Source organism: Salminus brasiliensis, chromosome 11 (genome assembly GCF_030463535.1).
Source record: "Salminus brasiliensis chromosome 11, fSalBra1.hap2, whole genome shotgun sequence".
In the NCBI taxonomy this organism is placed as follows: Eukaryota; Metazoa; Chordata; class Actinopteri; order Characiformes; family Bryconidae; genus Salminus; species Salminus brasiliensis.
The window spans coordinates 21,625,359-21,642,403 of record NC_132888.1 but is presented as its reverse complement, the minus strand read 5'-3'; the positions used below and the strand labels follow the sequence as shown (position 1 = coordinate 21,642,403).

At 43.1% G+C, this 17,045-nt stretch overlaps 2 protein-coding genes across 8 annotated transcripts in view; both read left to right on the top strand.

Moving 5' to 3' along the window:
- Positions 1-13,628, top strand: part of igsf9ba (immunoglobulin superfamily, member 9Ba) — a 100,181-nt gene extending 86,553 nt beyond the window's left edge. For 2 of the 5 annotated variants that reach the window (XM_072692164.1, XM_072692163.1), the window contains 3 exons: positions 473-2,131; positions 4,307-4,437; positions 6,634-13,628. In XM_072692164.1, coding sequence (XP_072548265.1) covers positions 473-2,131; positions 4,307-4,437; positions 6,634-6,854 — 2,011 coding nt within the window. In that variant the 3' untranslated portion in view covers positions 6,855-13,628. Of the gene's footprint in view, positions 1-472; positions 2,136-2,741; positions 2,788-3,438; positions 4,234-4,306; positions 4,438-6,633 lie in introns of those variants that run through there. The other 3 variants (XM_072692166.1, XM_072692165.1, XM_072692167.1) reach the window with 3 other exon arrangements.
- A 1,197-nt stretch (positions 13,629-14,825) lies between these two features.
- Positions 14,826-17,045, top strand: part of arhgap32a (Rho GTPase activating protein 32a) — a 33,665-nt gene continuing 31,445 nt past the window's right edge. The window contains exon 1 of one of the 3 annotated variants that reach the window (XM_072692157.1): positions 14,826-15,082. The gene's annotated coding sequence lies outside the window, so the exon portion shown is untranslated. Of the gene's footprint in view, positions 15,083-15,359; positions 15,381-15,402; positions 15,424-17,045 lie in introns of those variants that run through there. The other 2 variants (XM_072692161.1, XM_072692160.1) reach the window with 2 other exon arrangements.

Below are 17,045 nucleotides of genomic sequence, written 5' to 3'. Positions count from 1 at the left end.
TGGGGAGATAATACACAGCTGCTCCTATGTCTTCTTATGCTTTGATATATATCTATATCTATATATTTTTTTACGATCCCGAGGTGGACAGTTCTTGAATATTAAACGCAGCATTTATGTGTGACATAACGATAGCATCTATTAGCTCAGTCTGTCTCCTCTGTTTTCTGTCTCCTGGTCTCATTCTGTTGTCCTCATCATGGCGTACCATAACACTGTGTTTTCTTTCATCCCCAGTCCAAGTGGCCTATAAATAAAGGTCAAATGTGTGGTGTTACTTTGTTCATCATCAATATTAAACAGAGATTTGGGAGTTACATAATGTTCTTCAATCACTAAAGCTTCCCCAGAGCTTTGATTTAGCAGAAGAGATACACACAACACTAAAGGCAAAACCTACTACCTCTACTTCCTTTTTGTTTTAGTGCAGAGAGTGCCCCCTGCTAAGTACCTTGTCTGCTCTGATCGACAGGCTGTCCTCTGGGAAAATCAGTCCAGAGAGCATCGCCTCCTCCCGACCCCCGTCCCTGGCCAGTGTGGGAGTGCCTGGCCTTTACGTGAAGAAGCTGCCAAGCCCGAGGAAAGAAAAGGAGCTCTCTCTGTACAAGAGAACCAAGCGAGCAATAACGGGCAAAAAGTACAGCGTGTCCAAACATGAGGCCGAGGTCACCACACCCATTGAGCTGATCAGCCGCGGGCCAGATGGCCGCTTTGTCATGGAGTCAACTGACGGCGAGATGTCCCTGAAGTCGCGGCGCATCGAGGGCTTCCCCTTCGTCGAGGAGTCGGACTTGTACCCCGAGTTCCGGCAGTCGGATGAGGAGAATGATGACCCCGGGCCCCTTCCCCCAGTCATGGCCACGCTCAGGCCCCAGATATCCCCCGTGTCCTCCAGCCAGGAGTCCTACATGCAGCCCCCAGCCTACAGCCCCCGGTTCCAGAGGCCCATGGAAGGTATGAGCATCTTGGAGGGTAGTCGGCTTCAGGCCGCAGGGCAGAGCCGGGTCTCCCACTTTCACAGGGTCTTCCCCCCAGGCCCTTTCTACGGCTATCTAGGTAGTGGCGGCGAGATGGAGCTCCACCCTCCGTTCTACATGCCTGACGTCAGCCCGCGCAGCTCTGCCATGTCCTCCTCCTCACCCCCATACCCCCCCGAGGGGCCCTTCCGCCATCCCGCCATCCCCGAGGAGAGGGAGGGGCTGAGGATCCCACAGTATGGCGCCTCTGGCCACGCCCTTCCGCTGGCGCACAGCCCTCCCTCCTCTCGCTCCACCGAGACCTGGCAGCCTCCTGACTTCCCCTTTCTGGGTCAGGAGGGTGCCCGGCTCACTCTCCCACCCCACCATCCCTCCCATCTCCACCGGGACCTCCCTGAGCCACCGCCATACTTCTCCTCGCATAGTCGTGCGCTCAGCGCCCCGTCTCAGCCCCCCTCTAGCTCGGCTTTCCTGCAGCTGGAGGCGCCCCGGGCCCACCTGAGCCGATCACCCGGCGATTTCCCTCCTCCTCCTCCTCAGGGCCTCGCAGCCACGCATGTAACTATGCAACAGGCCCAAAGTCTGGGGCAGTTGAGACACACTGCCCACGGCATGGGCGTACCGGTGTTGCCTTACCCCGGGAGCCCCAGCACGCTGCGCAGCGAGAGCTCGGATGGCTGGCGGCCCGAGCCGGCGCCCTGGCTCAGCCCCAGGGCGAGGGCGCGCCGCCTGGATCTGGGCCTGCAGCAGCAGCAGGTGGTGCTGCAGCCGTCGCGCCTCTCGCCCCTCACCCAGACCCCTCCCAGCTCCCGCGCCGGCTCGCCGGACATCCTGGTGCGCCCGCCACCCCGGCCCAGCATCCTCCGCCACTCGCGCTCACAGGAGATGCCCGAGAGCGCAGCCCGCCACACCGCCAGCGTCTCGTTCTCCCGGAGGTCCCTCTCCTCTTCCCCAACCACCTCTCCCACCCAGGGCCTGGGCACTGGCCGTCGGCCCGGCCCCGCCTACCGCGCTCACATGGCCTTTGCCACCGCAGCGGCCAGCTACCCCTCCCAGTCCCCCTCACCCCCAACGGAGAGCAGCGATGCTTTTGGCCAACTGCCGTCTCAGAGGAGGACGGATGAGGAGATGCTGCCCTCAGAGCCCTCGCCAGGGTAGGTGAACCGCACTATTGGAAGACTCCGAAAACATGACAAGGAGATCACACTTTCATCAAGTAGCCTGCAAAAGCAATGCCTTCCATGCTTTTGCCATTTTTTGACTACAGCAGTAAGCTAAATTATATATACTTGTTTTTGTTCTGTTTTTTCGTCTTAAATTATAATTCTAAAACCAGCTATTTTTCTTTTCTTTTGTCTTCTTTTTTGTTCAAAGCTCTGTAATGTTGGTGTCAGCAGTGACATTTGTAGGCTGTAGCATTTTGAGTGGTTCAGTATTTTTCTAATGCATTCATGATGACCTCATGACTCTTTTCCTCTTTGTCCTATTATGTGGGCTGACCACCTCACTCACCTTCTCCAGCTCATTCCCTCCATCTCTCTCTCTGTCTCTCACTCCCACTGACTCAGGGCTTTCTCCATTGCGGTGGCCTTCTTAGGCGGCCTTCATTGCCAGGGATGAGCCTGCACTCGTCTCTCGCAATGCCCATCCTCATCTAGAGTAGCGACGGCTCTTTTGTTTTCCTTCCTTTCTTTTTTTCTTTCTTTCCTTTTGTCCTTTTCAGGCTCTTGTAGTCTTACCTTCTTTGTTTTTGATTGATCTCAGCTATCTGGGCAGCATTGTTGTGACCAGGTCCTCTACACCATAATAGGTAAGGGTTGAATCCATGTCTGAAAGGGGAGGGGTTAGCAGGCGGGGTCTTAAATTTTCTCATTCTCATTTAAAGGGGAATGACATTTATAGAGATTTCTGTTTTTATTTCTGCTTAGATTTTTTTTATTTTTTTGCAAATCAAACATTTGGACAGATTTCACCTGCATATTGAATTAATTGCATATGAATTTAACATTATAATGTTATAAGCACTTAAAAGGCAAAGGAACAAAACACAATTCGGTCCTTTTTTTTGACCAGGAAAGAGGATATGCTAAGGTGTAATTGTAACAGATTTCCTATTTAACCTGAAGACATGCATATTCCCCTTTAAACTTTTGTTCCATGTCCAAAAATATCATGCATGCTTTTCTCTAAGTGCTCCTCCTCAATGCCGAACCAATAATGGCGATTCTTGAACTAAAATTTCCGTCGCATTTGTCGTCCCAGTGGTTTGGTTTCTTTCTTTCATGTGACCGTTCTTTACCGCCATTCTTCCCCCCCTCCCTGCCATCTCTTCTCCTGTCAGCATGGTGAAGCCACAGTACACTGTATTCATGGTAACCGGAGTGTGTTTGATGTGACGGACTGTAGTGCTCGGCCATGTCTCCCCCCCTCTACTAATGCCTTTCGCTTTCTCTCTCCACAGCCTCAGCAGCAGGGGAGACTGTCTATAAACGCTTTGTGTTTCTATGCCTTGTGAAACCCATGAGTTGTTGGCTGACTCTTCCGTGCGGACTGTTCAGTTTTCATGATCTCCGTGTCATATCAGAGGGATGGCATGTATAATTTGAACCAAACGAAACAAAAACAAAACATAAAGCAGCTTTTTCCAGGAAAACTTGTGCTGGAGCTCGAATAAGAACCGCTGCCCGGTGACACGGTCACTGGGCAATGGCCGATTTTAACTAGTTTTTTTTTTTTCTTTTTTTTCTTTTTGTCTTTCCCTTATTATACAAGGGAGAGTACTTACAACATGGGGCAGGAGCTTACAGCACGAGGTAAATGTCTCAGTTCTGCAATGCTAATGTTCATTCACTGACCCTCTGAGGACTCAATGAGAACATCTGAGAAGAAACTGACCAAACTAAAAAGACAACTAACTTATAATCAAACACATATGAATTATCTAGATCATTTCTATTTAGGCAAAGTAATCATGATCTTGCAGGATTTGCCAAACACGACCCTTTATTTGTGTGCTTATTTTCCTTCATTCTTTTCTTCTTTAACTTTTGTATGTTTATTTGTATCTTCACTGGTCAAGGTAGAGATGTTGCAAACGATTCACTCACAAAATCAGTGTCTCTAACAGGTAATCATGTGACAGCTCAGTCATGGTTGATACGACTTGATTTGACTCTCCGTTGCTCAGTGAGACTTGTTCCATACATGTGTAATTATAAAGCATCTCCAATGTGTAACACTTGAACTGAACAGATGTGGGGAGGGTGGCGCTCTCTGGTGGCCGTGCGAAGTAACGCTGCTTGTTTTGCCTCTACCTGCTTGTCTTTTAGGGAACCTCTAGGTGCAGTGAGAGTCCCTGCAGGGTCTGAGAGCTTTGAAGCACTGATTTACCATTGTATTAAAAAAGCCAAGAAAGTAGCGGCCAACAACAACAACAACTCCAAAGCCAAGAAAAAAACAGGTCAGTATTTTCCCCGTTCTAGTTTTTGTGGTTGCATTTAATATCAGTACAGTCATGACTGTGTTGCTTAAGGTCTTAATTAAATTCATATTTGTCTGCTGTAATGGCAGAATATCAGTCACCCCAGATGCTTATTTTCAGGCTATATTCATTCACTTTCTTAATCAGTTCTAGGCTTAAGTTTTAACATAGACATAAAGCATCACAACCTTCCAGCCTAGAGATTCATGTTTTAATTAATTCATTTCATTCATTTAATTCCTAGCTGTGTTTTAATGTCAAAAACCTCCTGCAGTCAAAAACTCTATTAAAATAGTTCACTACTATTGGATGGTATTTGTATTTGCTGATTGGTTGTATTTGTACCTCATATTTTTTCCAAATAGAATTCGGGAAATAAATTGTCATAAAAAGGTTCACAAACCTCTATATTAAACACTATATATTAAACCCACTAAAATGTTATATTAGCCAGGCCGAAAGACAGCATGCTTGGCAACCACTTGCTACTGCGCCAGATTTTGAGTATATTAGGTATGTAACTTTAGTTGGGGTGAAATTGCTTAAGTTCAGTTTTACACACCTATTTACAACCCTGTTATTTTGATAAGCTTTGCCTTTATTAGCTGGTTAGCGGCACTGTAACAGATCACAATAGTAGCATATACTCCTGGCCTAATGTGCTGTTAGCTTTTCAAAGAGATCATAGATGGTTTCATTTTTAAGCTAGCCTTTTCCCACCTAGCATGCGGTCGGCCCCCTCCTAGCGTTAGCATTTAGTCTAAAAAAAACTAACAACTTGATGGTACCTGTCTCTTTTTGGGCCCTTGGAATCATCCTAATCCACCCTATATATGCAGTACTCATACCTGTACTAATTACAGATTTTTTTTTATTTGTTTTACGGCTTTTTATCACTTTCAGTACTTTTTAAACTTTTTTTTTTCTTTTATTCTATTTATTGTTTAATGTATTCTTCAGTCTGTCTGTTTGTTTGTTACATGTCATACTTGTGTTGCTCTCAGTAAAATTCCTTGTATGTGGTGTAACATACTTGGCGAAATAAAGAGATTCTGATTCTGATATATTAACACTGCCCCAGGTATAAACGTCTGTTTAGTTTGAATTAGTGCATTATGTCTTGTGAAAGCGATGAACTGTCAAAAAAGGGTTCAAGTGTTCTATAGTAAAATTATTGGTTCTAGATAAAAATCAATAGATAGCAACTCAGTAATGATTTGGCTACTTTAAATGGTTCTTTGCCTGATTAAAGGGATCTTGGTGTGATATCATCGAGTCACATGTCTAGAAAACCTCTAGGAGCACACACACAGACCACGGTGTGATGTCACCAACAGTGTTTTTATTCACACGTGCACAAAACACAAACCCCGAAAAATAAGCAGACTGATCCACAGGCTTTAAAGAGTCACCCAGCAGTGCTAGGTCTGCTCCTTGGACTAAAGTTCCTGGGCCTGGTGCTATCTTCTCCCATGCGTACTACTTGGCCCACTCTGTGTCTGCCTTTTACGGAGACGTTGAGCTCTCTCAGCTCCAGAGTGTCTTAATCTGACTCTGATCTGTTCTGGTCTGCTGTCTGCCTCTGTGTGAGAGCTGAGCTTTTTAACAGGGCTGGGAGCCCCTCCCTAAGCAGCTGCACCTGTCTGTGACCCGAGAGTCCTATCCCAGCAGTCAAAGAACCTTTAACGCAGTGCTATATAGAACCCTTATGTCGTAGAGTGTAGCAGAAGCAGGGGTTAAAGGGTTGGGTTTGGGTGGCCACAGGAGCATTTCTTAATTTTCATTTTACTTATTATTCAACTTATAAATTTTAATGCTTTAAATGGTCAATTTAGGGTCATTTAAAGCCTGTAGCCACACATTTAACAGCACAGTGTTTCATGTGCCTTCCATCAGATAAGCTCACTCTAGGGTGACTGATAAACAGCCTTTGCTGTGGAAAACACAAAATTAAAAATACGACTTTCATCCTCTATACTTCAGTGGATGCCCAGAATTAATAGATGGTGAAATCTTAATGGAAAAATGCTAAGTCATCATATCTAATCATAGACTTGATGAGTAGTGTAATAAGTAAGTTTCTGCTCACTTGCACTTGTTCGGCCCACCCACCTCAGTGGCAGTGTTGTTCAGTCTTGCATTCTCCTTCTCTCTCCTTTGCGTTGCTGTCTGCAGATGTGTCCTTCTCTCAGACCCAGCAGCAACATGCATCTCAGGCACCCCTGCAACGACAAGACATCGGCTCTCCCACCAGGAAGAGTAGGAAAAAAACACTGAGAAAATCTCCCTATCTCCACTTATCTTCCATTCTACGCTGGTCTCCCCCCAGAGAAGACCGCAAAGCCCTACTGGCCAGCGTGAAGTCCGCCCTCCCGAACTACGGCTCTCTGCTCTGACCGGTCTAAATCCTGCAGGGAGAATCATGTCCCAGTCCATTAGCAGCAACAAAGCGGATATGCAGTCAGTATTGTCTTGAAATGACCTAAAAGAATTCTGTTCAGATCTGCTCTCCTCCTTTCGGCACAGCATGGTTGTGCGTATACATGCATATATAAATATATATATATATATATGTATGTTTACATGCATTGACAAAGAGGAGAGAAAAGAGAAAGTAGAGTTCTGTTACTTATCTTAAAAAGAAACAAAGCTTACAGACAAAGTTAGGTTTGTCTGAATTCTTGTGTATATCGTGAAACCTGAAGAGCTCTAGGCTGTCCCTCAGAAAACGTAGAATTAATACAGGGTTTCTTTTCTTCCTCTTACAAAATATACCTCAGATGAGAAAACAAACAAACAAACAAACAAACAAAAAAAACTATTCTGGCACATGTTACAGCACTTAGACCATCGTTTGTGCAGAATAACAGTATTTTGTAATGAGTTCAATGGCCTTGGTTGTCTGTTTTTGGCAAAACTCCAATAACGTTTAGTATTCTTTGTTCCAGTGACGAGGGGGCATCGACCCAGAGAGTGTTTTTCCTTTGGCTTTTGTCAGTTAGGTATCAAGTGTCATCTAATGCAAAGCACAGAATCTCATAGAAATTGTAAGCTACAACTTAAAAGTCTTTGGATCACAATGCAATACTGGTCTGCTGCTATATTTGGATCTTTCGTCATGAACCTTTCTGAGGGGGGCTCTTATGTGAATTTGCCATGTGCTAAATATAGTCGCTTTAGCCCAGTTTCTCTCCAGTATCAAAACTCAGTGTAAACCCATTTTTATTTGTAGTTTATTTTGGAAGACAGACAATTAGTGCTATTTTTTGATATACTGAATAGTAAACGTGGGGACTGAACATAGGATACGAAAAACATACTTTTGTACTTTTTGGGAGAAAAAAAACGTGTGTAGTTACAGTGAACATAAAAAAAAGAAAAAACTGAAAAAAAACCAACAACAACATCTTTGGCATGTTAAACCGACATTAACTCTAGACTGCTAGTAATGTTTGTTTTCTTAAGATGTTTAAAAGACTGCCTTTTCCAGGGGATTTTTGATCGAATTAATGCTCACGCCTCAGATTCTCTTTTGTACGCTAGAGATCGTCGGGCGAATACATTCAGCTCTGAGAGAAGACTAACGTAAACCAGTATAACGTGAAATTCTGCCCAGAGGTTTCCTCGGCGTGTGCTTCGATCAGAATCAGGGCCTCAAAATTGGAGCAACTGATTTTCTTTTTGTTTTATTTTATTTTATTTATTTTTTTTGCCAAATCCTGATGTCAGAATGATATGATTTGTATGTCTCTCGGGCTGCGTTCGGCCCCTACAAGCTTAACATGTGAAAAAATGAAAAAAATAATAATTGCCTTTAGACATTCTTTATTCCAAATGACTTAACTGATCTTGATATGACGCTTACAACTGTAATTTTGGAAACATCAACAAGTAATGTAAGTATTGTACTTTGGTGACCCTTGCACAAATGTAACTAGAAGTGGTGAAATGCATTGTTAGTGTAATGTTGAACTGTTCCAATCAGTTTGATAGAGATAATCAAGTATTAATTCATAGGTTACATTAGATAGACACCAAGGAAGTACTGTAGATATTGTGCCGACAAACCAAGACGCGACGCGACGTATAGCGATGAGAAATGAACATCAGTCGAATCGTTGAAAACGTAGCGTACCTGCGAGTTCGTCTAGATCGCTTTATACCTGACAAAGTCAGCTACGAAAAGTAGCTCTGCAGAGATTTTATTAGGGGGAAAAAAGCATGGATTATCCTCATAATCTTTGGTTTTCCATCCATTGTAACTGTTCGTAGAGCACAGCGCAGGTCTGTTTGTGTTGCCGGAGTACAGCTAACCAGTAACCGCTTAAATGCTTTATATCTGTCTGGAGCTCACTAACAGCTGCTGCCGACCCGCTCTCTGCAGCTAACCCTCTGCGCTGGCTCAGTTTAGCTCTAACCGATGATGAATGTATGGTTTAGTTTGAGGACTACTGATTTCTTGTTGGGTTTTTTTTTTTTTGAGGGGGGGAGGTGCTCATTTGAATGCCTGCTGTCATATATGACTTAATTACTTAGAGCCTGCTGTTAATATTCCCATTCGTCAGAACGGACTCCTCCTTTATGATCGTTAACGATTTCAAGAACAGCACTTCCTGCAGTATCATAATCACAGACGGAAGAGGTTATGAACCGCAGGTGTTTTGAGGAACAACCAGAAGTGAATATTTGAAGAGCAGCGCTCAAAAAGCATTCAAAAGTTTGGAATCAACAGTGTAAAACGAATATGAGCAGTGTGTAAAAGGACCTAAAACAGTTCTGCTCTCCTCCTTTTGGCACAGCCCAGTTGTGCATATACAGTAGAATACAGTATCAAATAATGGAGATGTGCTACTCCTGTGCGACCTCACAGGTTTCACGTCACTAGTATGACACTAAGAGCCATTCCACGTCTCTAGGAAAGCTACCAGCGACATAGAAGATTCCACAATGATGGAGAAAGCTGTATAGCAGCAAGTCCTGATCTCAGAAGGCAATGTATTTTTACAGTGGCATGCAAATATGTGGTCACCCCTGGTCAAGTATTTCACGATTCAGAAGCAAAGGTTTGGGCACCCTGGTTGGTTAGAACACACCCTGTGGCAAGTACAAAGAAATCTACCAAAAATGTTGCCAGTTAAGAGTCTTTCCATTCTTTTGTGGGGATTCTTTTCTGCCTGTTTTTCTTTGCAAAAGGCTTCTAGTTCTGTGAGATTTTAGAAAGGCTTGCATGTTTTTTTAAGTGTCTGACACTGGATTTTGTGATAAGGATTGCAGGAAAAGGTTCCTTCTCATGGCTCTACCATGAAGGTCATATTTGTGGAGGTGTCGCAGAACAGTAGAACAGTAGAACAGTTTTCCGAGTCCCTCTGCAGGTCTTTTGGAGTAAAAAAGGGGGTTTAATTTGATTGGATATTAATGTTGGTGAACCAGGCGTTCTCTCTGAACATTTTCTTGGTCTTCCAGATCTCAACTTGACCTTCACCAATCCTGTTAACTGCAATGCTGTTGCTGTCTTATTATATCCTTCTTTATGGGCAGCAGTTATTTACATGTTCAGAGCGCTAGGCAGCTGCTTACCATCAGAGCCAATGGCTGCTGATTGTTGGGGCAAGGTTTTACAAAGGTTCATGAAAATTGGCATCACCTGCCCTATTCCTAGCAATGATTGTGAGCAAGCCATATCCAGAACAAGCCAATGAAGTGGTAAATAGGGAAAAGTAGAAGTCTAATCTATTGGACAACAATGTTTCATCAAAACACATTTATTTATATATTTTTTAGATCAGTTCACCTGGTAATTACTTAAAGAATTTTTGACCGGGGTACCAAAACTTTTGCAAGCCACTGTATGTCTCTCTGACTGTGCTTGGCCTTGGCCAGGTTACTTAACTAATCTCGATTAGTAAATGTAAGTATTGTACTTTGGTGACCATTGCACAGCTGTAGCCACAAGTTGCATTGACAGCATAATGCTGAACTGTTTCAGTCACTGAAGTAATGTAGATATTGAGCGAACAGTGACATGACATATACCAGTGATTAATTACCATCAGTCTGAGCAGTATTTCATTTCGCATCTTAAAAGCGGAGCTCAAATCTTGAGGCAGATCATTTTACAGACTGTAAGACTGTATTTTAATGACTGTAAGTAGGTCATTGCAGTATATATCATACTACTTACTCACTTATTTTTCACAGTATGCTTACAATTCTACCCTAACAGATATTATTGGCAGTATAATATATGATATGGCAGGTGATTCCCAACTTTTGAGAGCTAATATCCGTTTTCATATTTAAAGGAGTGGTCACTGAATGAAAGCTAATATAGGTTTCTTTCTCTGGCACAACATCTGGCTAGCATATCTGAGCTACCGCCGACCGCACAGGTCCCTGTTTGCTTCTGTTGCTGTTTTCCCCTCATGTATTATATGTATGACTTTGTAAAGCTGCTTTACGTGTGTAGAAGGTGGAGGCCGCAGTAAGGCGTCCACATTTTTACTTGCCTTTAGCCGGTGAGCGAAAAAAAAACAAAAAAAACAAAAAAAAAGAAAAACAACCCTAAACTACATCTTCTGCTTGAACGTTTGTTTCTTTTTTGTTCGATTTTTTGTTTATTTTTTGTCAACATGCCGCTGAAGAAGTCCTACGAAAAACGTACACATGTTTACATTACTTAGAAATAACCGTGTGAGGATGTAGGCACTCCGTACGCATTATGACTTGGTGCTATGTCTTTTTTGAACTCTCGTGGTGCTGTGTTTCCAGAGGTCGACACGTAATGATTCATGCACAGTCCTCTGTCTTAAACTAACTCAACTAGCTCCATTGTGGTCCCTCTCGTCAAGGTGTCATAGTGAGTAGGGTTGTAAGCAATAATAATGCCATTCTAACAGGACAGAACCTGCATTCTCACTGCATCTCACTACGGAAAATGAGGGGAGGGGGAGGGTGCGTTTAAATATTGGTGTCAGAAGTGGAAGAGGCTGCTTAACGCTTGTAGAAGGAAATTAACCGGAAAACTGAGAAAGGTTTGCTGACCTTTCGGAAGGGGGGAAGGAAAAAAAAAGGAGCAAAGCGAAGCGTCATGCTTTTCAGTGCAACCAGGGTAGAGTCGACAGCGTTCCGTGGAGCAAAGGGCAGTCTGGAGAATCCGATTACAGTACTGTCGTTTTTACAGTCATTTTTACAAGCACTGTCACGAACACTGCTACGTGGTGACAGGTATTTCTGTACATCCAAAAACAGGCATTCTTCAGACGATGGTTGATGGGATTCTTCTTCTTCTACTACTTCTTCTTCTTTTATTTATTTAATTAATTTTGATTTGATTTATTTTTATTCTTTTGCCTAGTTCCTCCAGTACGTGCATGGAGATGAGAGCGAGTATGCCTCTCTTGTAGAATATAACTAATACTGTACATGTAAACACCCCCCTTTTTTGCTTGTTATGAAAAAAAGACTAACTCTTAAGAGGGCTCATTCGCAGGAATTGTCATTATTCAACTGCCTGTATTCGCTTATCACGCTTTTTATCATTTTTGGGTTTGGGTTTGTCTATTTTTTGGGGTTTTCTAACGTAACGTATTTGATTTACCGCGCTTTGTGAAAGTCAGAACTTTAGGCCAAGTTTCCTGGGCCAGGGTTAAGCCTAGTCCTGGATTACGCAGCATTTGGTCTTGAAAACCGGCCGGTGTTTAATTTCAAACTACTTTGTTTGTTTTGTTTTGATTATTATTTTTTATTTGCATATGTCAGCTTTCGTTCATGCGCTGTTCTTACTTTCTCCTCGTGGCTTTTCATGTTTACCAGCACTGAGAATCTAGAATGTACTACTACATTATGCACTAATTTATGACTGTTTTAAGATTTTAACCTCATACGTAGAGAAACGTAGTGCTCGTCGGAAGCATATGTCAGAACTGCGTCGATCGTGCATTTTTCTAACTGCGTTTGATTTGTGTTGTGAGTTTGACTTTACAGTTTACAGATTACTTTATTGTCGATGGTTTCTGGGCTGACTTTTTTATTATTATTATTATTATTATTATTATTATTGTTTGGCATACATGGCTCATGACTTTCTTCCTCCACCTCAAATGCAGTGTACTGAGACTGTTCACGTGTTACAAAACACACAAATAATACATTTCTTTCCTTTTTTCTTACTTACTTTTTCTTTCTGTTTTTGTTTTCTTTCTTTCTCTTTGTCTTTCTTTTCTCTGATTTATATGGTCGAATGACGGACGGACGTCCTTAGTTTTGAGGCTTCTTTCTTTCGGTAATCTGATTTGTTTCAGGTATTCTTCTTAAACAGTATGGTGCTGTACCAAAGCCTTATGTAAAAATATTATTCTGCTGTATTGTTTGACTCTTCTGCCACTGCTGTTAAGACAAGTGAACACTCTCTCCAACCAATTGTGATATGTCGCTCGCCAAAACCGACCCCATACGACTCCAGTGCAGTGTGCCTCGAATTCCTCGTCCTTGAACAAGTTCTCCTCAGTATGGTCACGGACTTACTACTACAACAACAACAACAACAATGCCAACAACAGCAAACGAAAAAAAAAAAAAAAACATGTACCACATGCTCAGTAAGACAGTAGGATTTGGTGCCTGGTGTGTCTTCTTCTTGCCTGCTGCTAGGAGTAAATGTAAACGGTGTCTCATATCTGTATAACATTACCCCAACCATGTCGTGGGTCTCCACACTTTTACTCATTTGGACTTTGCGGAGCAGCATCTTATCTCAGCTGAAAGGGATCAACCTGGTAAAGGGTAATTAACTGGCTTCATACACCAACAAGGGACGCGTCCCATTCTTGCTTGTTTGTGTCTTTCTTTTATTGCTTTCCATACGACCACATTAGAACATGAGAAGAACATGCTATCCTAACTTGAAGCATTGTTCCAGATCTGCTCTCAGGAGCAGGGCGGGTGGTGGTAGGTCTAGGAGGTGTAGGCTGTAATATCTGAATGCTGTCTCAGAGGGTCCAGTTGAGGTATTGTAATGTGGAGCAGTTAAAATAGCATTGTTTACATCACCAGATGCCCAGATATGCACATGTTGGCAGGTTCTATTAAGTTGACATTTTCCAATGCTTCGTTCCATCTAATAACCCTCTAAAATTTTTGTATTTTGATATAATAAAATACATAAGAGTGTATTCCCATGTCTGTGAGTGCTCTGTTCTCTGTTCTGCGAGTCATTTGGGTCAATTCCAAACTGTGAACTTTTACTCACTGACCACAAGGGGGCTCAATTTCCAGCTTGTACATGGACTCTAATTTGGGTCTTGTCAGGAAACTATGCAAATATGTTTCATACCATCAACAATCACATTTGGACACATCATAGGCCATCATCCTGCAGTCCTGCAGCATCTTACAATCATTAAGATGTCCTTATATATGGATTTCATGAAGCTCCCATGCCTACTGCTAATGGTAATCAGCAGGATGATGATACTGATCCCATTTAATGGGTTTGCACAGTCCCTAGTGAAGTACTACCACCAAGCAAACTCTTAGAGTTAACCACATGTCTCAGTGAGAAAAATGACAATTGGGTGTCTGGGAGTTTGACTGACCGCATGGAGCTTTCTACACAGACCACCTGACCAAATAGGCCTAGCTGCTCTACGGTCAGCTCTTAAGTGACTTAATACAAGGTTAAATAGAAACAGGTACGGACAGAGTAGAAGATCCCCCTCAGTGTTCTCTCAGTGAACACACACACAGTGACAGTCAGCGGTGGGCAGCCATTGCTGCGGCGCCCAGGGAGCAAAGAGGGTGAAGGGTGCCTTGCTCAAGGGCCCACCAGTGCCAAGCCCGGGTATCGAACCCACAACGAACCCACATTTTGTACCTCCTGGTCAGGGTCATGGTGAGTCCAGAGCCTACCCACAATCATTGGGCGCAAGGCAGAAATTACCATGCCCACCAGGCCATCGCAGAGTAGTACACAGCCATTCACCCACACTCACACCTCTGGCCAGTTTACCCAGGAACCCCTGCCACCATGACGTCAGAAATACACTTTCACAGAACAGAGGGATGTATATTTGATGTATATGTATGTAGCATTAGCATTAGCATTAGCATCCACTCAAAAATCCATGAAATGTGCCCTGACTACTGCCTGCTCACTTCTGCCTGTAGTGCCGGAGGTCCTCAGCATTCTTCAGGATTGCCTCTGCTTTCATACGTTATGGTGAGAATGACATCATCACTTCTGCGCTGCCAGTTTAATGACGTCACTGCAGGTGTCACCGCATGCAAGGCAAAAGGTTGCGGTAACGCCCCGCCCATTCGGATTACATCATACCGCCGGCGACACGCCCCTCCGCCGCCCAGGCAACACAACGAACTTTTCGAGCTCGAGCTCGTGCTGCGGGAGCGGAGTTGCTGCAGTAGCCGCAGCAGCAGTAGCAGCAGCAGCAGTAGTAGCAGCAGCAGCAGCAGCAGTAGTAGTAGTATCTAGTAGTAGTAGACTTTATCGGTCATCAGTCTCCTCTGTTCACTCGGCGTGCCTCCAAAAGACCCACAGAAATGGGCAGGACGTCCAGACGAAGCCCTGTCCGTAAGGCAACCACGCTGTGAGACGCCGAGCCGTGGACAGGTGAGTCGTTTATAAGGTGATATTGAGTCCTTCCTCATCTGAGGAGGAGGAGGAGGAGGAGGAGGAGGAGGAGGTGGAGGTGGAGGTGACTAGCTGTGCGGCTAACTCTCATGCCTTCCTTCTGCTGCATGTTTGTTTATTTTTCTGAGGAAAGAACCCCTGAAGCCATGTTTCTCCTCTGTTCTGGCCTGTTCCTCTCAGTCTGTTCAATTCTGGGGTGACCGTGAGGATGGACTGACCTGCTGCAGGAGACCGAGCACAGCCTAACACGATAGGTCAACGTTTCACTTCATCTCAGGTCCAGAAGCAGCTCTGTGGACGGGTCCAACTTCCTCTGCAGTGTGTGTGTGTGTATATATATATGTGTGAGTGTGTGTGTGTGTGTGTGTATATGTGTATATGTGTGTGTTGGTGTAGTGGAAGAAGTCCTGTCGCTTAGCAACTAAACATTAATCCAACATTTATCTTTTGCCATAAAATCCCACACACACACACACACGACTGTGACAGATGCAGATCTGAGCATGGCCATCAAACAGTGTGGATCTCCACAGTAAGAGCTGCATATAACAAATAAGGGGCCTGAACATGGAGATGGAGATTTTATATACCGTCCCTTATATACCCTATAATATCACATGGTTAAGGTATATAGTATAAGGTATATAGTTAAAGGATTACCCACTTCTAAATGCCCTACAGATCATAACTTTATCCCAGTTCCTAATTTTTGGAATATAGAAATGTATATCGCTGCTGTTCAATGAAAAGCATTCATCTCCATTTTTGTCCATTTATATTTTCCCCAGGGTTTGAATTTTACATTGACTTCCATTCAAAGTTGAGACTATCATTTTAGAGATGCATGTTTTTCATTGGACCGTGATATGTATAATATAAATGTAAATGTATATTATGTATGTTCATATGTTGTTCTTTTTAATATGTAAAGAAAAAAAGGCGTCTAATTCAAATGTTTGTCCTTAACCACAATATGTCAAAATATGCTTCTCTGAGTGTTTTTCAAAACATAGTGCAGTGAAGTGTGTGAAATGTGATAGAATGTATAAATACAGTGTTTTATGTAATATTAAATAGGGCTGGGTAATATAACATCAGTTATTATATCCTGAACCATTTTGATCAATTTACACCTTTACTGATCCTTAGTGCTTACAGAACACTGGCCAGTTGTTTAATAAAATATCATGATGAATATTGCATATTTTTATACCAGATTTTAATAACATTTTTATCATATTGCCCAGCCCTAGTATTAGATAGTATTTTTCAGTGTGCCACCGCTGATTCTTTTTCTGACCATTGCACCTCATCAGATCGTGCCATATTGGGTATCATGAAACTTGCTTCAGTTATGGTTATTATTGTATTTATGCCATATGGCCCACCCCTTAGGCAATGTTTGTTAGTTCAGTTTGCCCTACATAGTCATAGGTTTAGGTGAAAAGGACAGAACACCGGCTCTCAGTAAGTGCTTTTATTGGAGGTACACACTCTGGGATGGATACATTTAGCCTGCATGTATTTTAAGTCTGTCCTGTCAGATAAAGGTAAACTCTGCTGAGTCAAGGTTTCAGATGATCTTAGTCAGCAAAACACGTATCTGTTTGTTAAAGACTCATATTTTGCTGTTACACCTACTACATGTATGCAGGTCCTTTAGTATTAGCAAATTCTTGCCCTATTAAGGGTAATTGTAGCTTAATCCAAGTAGTGACCATTAAAATAATGACTGTTGTGCTTGTGTTGGTGCTTTCCCATGCAGATGGAGGACTATATAGAAGTTCCTTGGGAAACTAATGTTATTTGAGCTGAACATATGGATTGATAGGAAATTTGTAATCGTGGTTGTATGTATGGATTTGGTAGTGTAATGTACCATATACAAACATGTATGTGCTGCATACTGAGTACTGCATTTACATGACCAGCCATAATGTTA